General features: G+C 41.1%; 1 protein-coding gene across 2 annotated transcripts; it reads right to left on the reverse strand.

Moving 5' to 3' along the window:
* Positions 1-345: 345 nt before the first annotated feature.
* DNAJC28 (DnaJ heat shock protein family (Hsp40) member C28) lies at positions 346-4,796 on the reverse strand. Of its 2 annotated transcripts, none has more exons than XM_036849570.1 (2): positions 4,714-4,796; positions 346-3,221 (listed from the first exon to the last, which is right to left on the reverse strand). In XM_036849570.1, exon 2 carries the CDS (start codon positions 3,170-3,172, stop codon positions 2,030-2,032), a length of 1,143 nt encoding a protein of 380 aa, XP_036705465.1. In that variant the 5' UTR covers positions 3,173-3,221; positions 4,714-4,796; the 3' UTR covers positions 346-2,029. The 2 variants fall into 2 exon arrangements, with proteins under 2 accessions (XP_036705465.1, XP_036705464.1); XM_036849569.1 differs by having other exon boundaries at positions 4,509-4,786.
* Positions 4,797-7,332: the final 2,536 nt, after the last annotated feature.

Here is a 7,332-nt window from a genome sequence, read left to right on the forward strand (position 1 = left end):
ACATCAAAAGAGAGGTAAGTGTCAGATTCCGATTCCACAAACTCCAATGAACCGGCCCAAATCTTTTTTTCTGGCCTGGAACTTAGTTATTTAAATAAGTGAATCTGTTTTTACATAGGCAAACTTGACTTCTTAACAAGAATAGTCAAAAAAAAAAGAATAGTCCATGTCTCAGTCAGTTTTAACATTATCCATAAAAAAGATAAAAAAGATTAACTTAGATGGTCAGGCAAAAACATGCTTTTTATTACTAATGGTTGTTTATAGAACAATCATTAAAATTAACTTTAATCATTAAAATTAACTTTATTAATTAACCTTATTAACTTTATTAATATAGACAACATTTACAAACATAAAGTGTGCTGTGCTGAAATTAGGAATTACTGGAGTTTTCTGATAACTTTGCCTTCTCATTAACTAATAGCAAAAATGGTTTCATTCATATATGTTGCTGCAATGTAATTAGGTATCATATATCTAATTCTAATATTTAACAAGCTTCACAGAATCATAGCCTTCTAAAATGTTTTGGAACTATAGCTTTTATTATAAACTCTTATTTCACACTGTTCACAATTGTATTTAGAATAATATATCATTGCAGAAGCTAATGATAACTCATTCAATAAAGTAATCACATATGCCAATTAATGCCCCCATCATGTAAGCAGAAAGGTCTGAAATTTCCTTTTGAAGATGTAATTTTATTTAACTATCACACACTTTACAAAGTAACTTGTTCTTCCAAAATCAGAGGGGCAAGTGACATGCTTCTGAGGCACTTCCATAGTACAGCGCTCTGAATTAAATAAGGAAACAGACCTGCTCCTTTTGACCACTCTCCATTATCCTCTAGTTGCCCAATTCTGTGAATAAGGCAGTTACACAAACCTAAAGAAGTCAGATCTTTCTGAAAGTGGTTGGGACACAGTCTCATGGATGTCAATCTCCTGTCATTTGCCAAAGGTGCAAGTGGGCACCTTATCTTTGTTTATTAAAGGGTTCCTAAGACAGGAAATTGGATCCCTAAGACAGTAAACTGAGATTTTCATATCACTGAAAAAGCCTCTGGGGAGTTTGATACGTAACAAAGAGAGGCTTCAGGTAGGTTTATGTAAACCTAACATTTCAACTCTGATTAGAGATGAAGCCAAAAGTGATATCTTGTTTCCATTGAGCCCAAGGATTTTTTTTTCCCACCTCTGAAAGGTCAGAAAATACTTTCAAACTCTTTAAAAGTGGACACTGGAATCTATTTCTAGAATAGCTAAATCAGCTAGCTTGGCTGATGGATCTATGCTGCCAATGGCTCATGAAGTTAGGCAGGAAAAAGTACAACCAAGATATTTGGTGGTTTCTTTATTCACTACCCAGAGAGAAGGGCTTTATAAAAAAGAAGAGTGTCATAACTCCACTAGGCTAATTTTCTGATCTTAACATTTCCAACCATATAGAGAATGTCCCAAAAGTCTTAGAAAAATTTGTGCTTTAATAACCTCAGGCATATAAATGCAGCAAACTTGTGAAAAACATACATCATTTGGAGGTTTAGTTGCCTACATTCCATACTTCTTTCATTTTGTGACCTTTCATGATACATTCTTAGTTGTTGTTGAAGTACCTATGTTTGAAGATGGCAAACAGCAACTGTTTTTAGCTTATTAGAGTTTAAAACTGCACTAAGACTTTGGAATACCCTTTATGATTCCCAGCCTGAGTCCCTATCCTAACTCCTTTCACCTGATGACCGACATTTACGCTCTGAAATGTATTAAATTGTTTCCTTAAAAGTAAGTTCTCCTCTTGTTTTGCCATATCCTCAGAGCAAAGCTGGTTGAATATTTCTCTGACTTAGTTTCTTACAGCTCTCTCATCTACACATCACTGGAGATGTGACTTGTTTTGTGAAAAGTACAGAGGCACACAGTTCTCAGACTCTTGTGTTATAGAAAGAAATCTCAGCCTCTATGTGTGATGTCAGTACTACTGAAAATGATCGGGGGCAGTTCTGTGAAAAACGAGATGGTCATATTTTAATAAACTGCCACACATTCATCCAGTTAAAGAAACCTGTCTTGACTCCAGGTGTTTTCTCTCCTTCTCCCTGATCAAAGTTATTTGGGTTTTTATCTGTGACTTCTTGTGTTTTTATAAAGGTCTCATATATTTCCTGGGCTCTGGCAATTTCTTTCTGTGCATCAAAATGGACTTTTTGCCTGGTCAGAAGGGGAACAATTAAATTAAAGTCATTAATTCGCTTGTTTAGTTTTTTGATGTTTTCTTGAAACTGCTCACAAACTTGGTTCCACTGTTTCTGTTCAGTTGGTGTCATTGGATTCCCAAGTTTTTTCCTTGACACTAAAATTGCCTCTCTGAGTTGATCAATAGTATCCTTTATTTCCTTTTGCATTAGGATCCATTCTGGTTGGTATCCATTATCTATCAATATTCTGTTCAGGTTGTGAGTCATGGGATCAATATATGAACAGCCAGAAAATTTTTTTAGAGGTTTTCCTTTCCCACTGAGATTGTCAAAGTCTCCTTTTGCCATTGATTCCTGAATGAGATCCTCCACCAAACGTTCTATTGCTTGAGTTATCTTTTGTTCCTTACTGTGTCTTACATCTTTAACAGTTACACTATCGGTGAAATACTGGCTTTGCAGTTTCTGCTTTTGGTATTCCATCACTTGCTCAGTTGCACGGTCTGCTCTAAATTGCCTGTACTGCTTCTCTCGTTGACTTGGAGTCCCAAAACCAATACCCTCAAAACTTAAATAATGCCGGTGTTGGGGTGTGTTATATTTGATTTTTTTTTCTTCTTCTTCTGTTTCTTCAACTTTACTCTGTCTGGCATTTGTTTGTTCTATCACGTGGGAAAGCACCTTCCTATAAGCTTCTTCGATCCTTATAAACGTTGCAGAATCAGCAGTACTAGAGCCACCGTCTGGATGGTATTGCTTGGCAAGCTTACGAAAAGATTCCCTGACATCATCTGCAGAGCATCCTTCATCCAGATTCAGCAGCCTATAATATTCTCTCATCTTCTTTTTGGATTTATGAGTTGACATCATTCTAGTTCTAATGACACCAAGATATGGACCCATTTTCATTCGGTTAGGAATCAATGAAGCATTTATCAGGTGAGATCTTAAGATTTGAGCCATCATCACATACACTGTGTTCGTTATTGTACCCAGAGTTCTTCCTAGCAATGATCTATAAAACGACAACAAATATAGGGTGAAGACAGTTGTATTATCAGCTAAATTTATATTTTCAGCAATAAGGATTAAATTACAGTACAACAAGGGGTAGTTCTTTCTAATGCTGCTGCCAAAATTCTTATAGCTATATTTCATTTATGTTAGCAGAGAAATGGAAGTTGATGATGCTTTGCATTAACATATTGTGATATAATCTAGATTCTACTCCTCACTAACTAACCACAGAATTTTAGAGCTGGCAAGTTCTCAGAGATCATCTAGTCCAATCTTCTCATTTTGTGAGAAAATGTAGGCCCAGAAGGTTATGCAACATAACCAAGTCCCATAGCAAGGTGTAAGCAAAATGGTTAGGGTTAGGGCACAATAAGCCCCTTGCTTAATTGTCTGTATCCCCAGCAGATTATAAACTTCATTGGCACCACCATTTCTTTAGTTAGTGAGTGTATCATTGTCTTTATCGTCCCAAGGAGTCTTGTCATGAGAAGACTTAGGTGAAACAATCAGAGAACATGACAAAGTATGTACCTAGTCTGACACTAAATTGAATAGAATCAAGTGTCCAAAAGACTTTAAGCTCTACAGCTTGTTAGGAAGGAGCTATCTGCTGCATGCCGGAAAACCAAGATGAAGGGTGAGGCCTCCCAATACGTTAGCTATTATTTTTAAAATGCATGGTATAGGGCTTCCCTGGTGGTGCAGTGGTTAAGAATCCGCCTGCCAATGCAGGGCACACGGGTTCGAGCCCTGGTCCGGGAAGATCCCACATGCTGCAGAGCAACTAAGCCCATGCGCCACAACTACTGAGCCCGTGAGCCACAACTACTGAGCCCACGTGCCACAACTACTGAAGCCCGCGCACCTAGAGCCCGTGCTCTGCAACAAGAGAAGCCACCGCAATGAGAAGGCCGTGCACTGCAACCAAGAGTAGCCCCCGCTCGCCACAACTAGAGAAAGCCTGCGTGCAGCAACGAAGACCCAACGCAGCCAAAAATAAATAAATAAATTTATTTTTTTAAAAAAGCACGGTATAGTAGAGGAGAAAGTCTTGTACACAGGTAATGGCAGTGAAATGCTGGAGGTGGTTTAATTGAAAACAGGATTTTGATGTATAAACGCTAAAACTGAGCTCCTGGGGACTCCAATTTTCCGGACAACTGGGGTCTGGGAGTTCCAGAATTGATTGGGATGGTAGTGATTGTGCGAACCGTGGCCGTCGCGGGGAAGTGGGAGACCCAACCCGGGACACGCCCCGCCCCCCGCCGCCCCGCCCCCTACTCGCCTCTGATGCTGGGAACGGGCTCAGCGGCTCCCGCCCCCATGCTACGCCTGTGCGCATGCGTGACCGATGGGCCCTTCACTCCTCAGGCTTCCCCGCGGTGGCCGGGGGCAAGTGTCTCCGCTGGACTAGACCACCTGCGTTTTACACTGGGGAACCCTCGGGGTGCGGAGGGCAGTAATATACCTAATAGGAACAGATGTCCTACCTTACCAGGGAACCTCAGAATCCCTTTTAAAACGAACTCTTCCCAAGAGGACACGAGCAGGACATTTCCAGAGGCTACGCCCCGCCCCAGACAATCTGCTCCGCCTCCGCCCCCACCTCGAATGGGAGGTGGATCGATCGACGGGGATTCTGGGAGCTGTAGTTTGCCGGGAAGTGCGGCGCGCGCAGAACTCTGCCGCGCGCCTGCGCCTGCCAAGAGGAAGGTGGGGGGAGAGCCGGGCTACGAGAATGTCGCCGTGGAGGTGGTGGAGACATATAGGAGTTATCGTAGGCGAATGTAGGTTGGGATCCTTCAAGTCCTATTGGGTCGGAGGGCAGTGGCCCTCGGTAAATTGGTTTTTGAGGAGGTGAAGACAAGTCCGTTTCCCCGAACAGGACCTGAACAGCCTCTTCGGGTCTGCAGCCGGGGACACCAGCTCAGAGACGAGGAAACTACCCAGCCCAGAAAGATCTAGCTCACCGGGTTAGAAACCTAGTCTTTTATTAGTTCAAGAACGTAGTGAGCAGCTCACTCTGCCCGGCGTTGGTAGGGGGTGAGCACAGTCGAAGACAATTAAATTAGGTGTTTCCTGGCTTTAAGTTCAGCCACTGTCATGGGGATTTACTTTTTCCCCCTACTGTACGAGGAGATAATTGTAAAAAAAGAAAGAAGAAAGAAAGCGGCAGAAACCTGGGGAGTCAGACCTGAGTTGAAAATCCTATTGCTTACACTTGCCTTTTTTTCTATGTCTGTTTATCTGTAAAATGAAGGTACCAACAAATGGTAAACTGTATTTAGCAGTTACTTTTGGCCAGGCACTATGCTAAATGCTCTATGTATAGTCTTTTCAAATCCTTACAACAGACCTGTGAGGTAATTGCTGTTGTTTTCCCCATTTTACTGATGATGAAATAATAATTGCATCGAACTCACTGAGTTTTTGTGAGAATTACACAATGTATGTAAGCCACTTTGCACAATGCCTGGCACATTAAATATTTTTGTTATGATTGTGTCTCCTAAAAGAAGTCAGAAATAGGTACTAGCCTAGAAAGGCTTCTGAGTTATAGACAGTGTAATAATTTGTTACCTTCTATGTAGGTGTGTAGAAAATGGTTAAATTCTTATTCAGAAGTATTTCCTTATAAGCAAACAATGAGCATAGAAGAACTCCTGTGCAAAAGAAAATGTTTCTACAAGTTTTAACTCTTCTAGCCAACATTTTAAACAAAGCTATAAAAGGGTTTTAAAAAAGCACAAGCACAGTTTTAGAAACTACCCGTACTTATATAGCACTTTGCATTTTACAGTGCACTCATCACAAATGCCATTTTGATGTTTGCATCTTATAAGTAACTATACTTTAACCGCGAGCAGTTAAGTGACTTTGTTAAGTGACTAGACTCTGTAAGTTACTGGGACTCTTAAGTCCATTTCTGTTTTCAGAATGTCAGTTCTATAGTGTGATTCTGTACATGTAGAAGGTGAATTGGAGTCAGCTGAGTTATCAGTAAAGCACGCTTTCAGCTGCAAAGTGTAAATTAGCTAACTGACTTGGGGGATTATTTTTCTTACGTATATGAAATGGTGGAGGTAAGCAGTTTCTGGTATTGGTTCAGCTACCAAGAGTTGCTTTACCATTTTCTCTCTTTCTCCATGTATGTATTTCTTTCTGAATTATTTAAAAGTAATTGCATATATTATGTTCCTTTACCCCAAAGTACTTCAGTATTTAAAAGTGATTACATGTTTTACGTCCCTTTACCCTGAAGTACTTAACTATTTGTTTCCTCAAAACAAGGGCGTGCTCTTACATCATCCTAGCACTGTTATCAAATTCAGCAGATTTAACATAGATACAATATTATTATTTATTTTTTTTGGCCATGCCACATGGCTTGTGGGATCTGGGATCTTAGTTTCCCTCACCAGGGATGGAACCAGTGCCGCCTGCAGTGGAAGCGCAGAACCCTAACAACTGGACTGCCAGGGAATCCCCAACCCATGGACTTTTAAGTCAGCAGGTCTTCTTCAGTTTAGTTATGGGCAGAAAGAGTCCACCATTTGAAAATATAGTTCTCATTAAAACAGAAAAAAACCCAAAAGAATTAAAATATAGTTCTGTTCTTTTTTTTTTGGCTGTGTTGGGTCTTTGTTGCTGCCTGTGGGCTTTCTCTAGTTGCGGCGAGCGGGCTTCTCATTGCAGTGGCTTCTCTTGTTGTGGAGCACGGGCTCCAGTAGTTGCGGTGCGTGGGCTCTAGAGCACCCGGGCTTCAGTAGTTGTGGCTATGTGGGATCTTCCCGGACCAGGGCTCAAACCCGTGTCCCCTACATTGGCAGGCAGATTCTCAACCACTGGACCACCAGTGAAGTCCTAGTTCTTTTCCTTGTAGAAGGTGCCTGCATAGTCTGCAGTCAACAGTCCTAAAGATTATAAGATGTGATCAGAGGATCAAATTTAGAGTCAGAACCAAACACGTAGGTTGACTAACATTTTTTTTTTTTTTTAATTTTGGCTGTACCGCTTGTTGGCAGTTCCCGCGGCCGGGGATTGAACCGAGGCCACGGTGAAAGCGCCGAATCCTAACCACTAAACCACCAGGGAATTCCTGGTTGACT

Source organism: Balaenoptera musculus, chromosome 4 (genome assembly GCF_009873245.2).
Source record: "Balaenoptera musculus isolate JJ_BM4_2016_0621 chromosome 4, mBalMus1.pri.v3, whole genome shotgun sequence".
Taxonomy (NCBI): domain Eukaryota; kingdom Metazoa; phylum Chordata; class Mammalia; order Artiodactyla; family Balaenopteridae; genus Balaenoptera; species Balaenoptera musculus.

Coding starts and splice junctions, on each gene's coding strand:
- DNAJC28 (XM_036849570.1), bottom strand. CDS start 3,172: ATGATGGCTCAAATCTTAAGATCTCACCTGATAAATGCTTCATTGATT.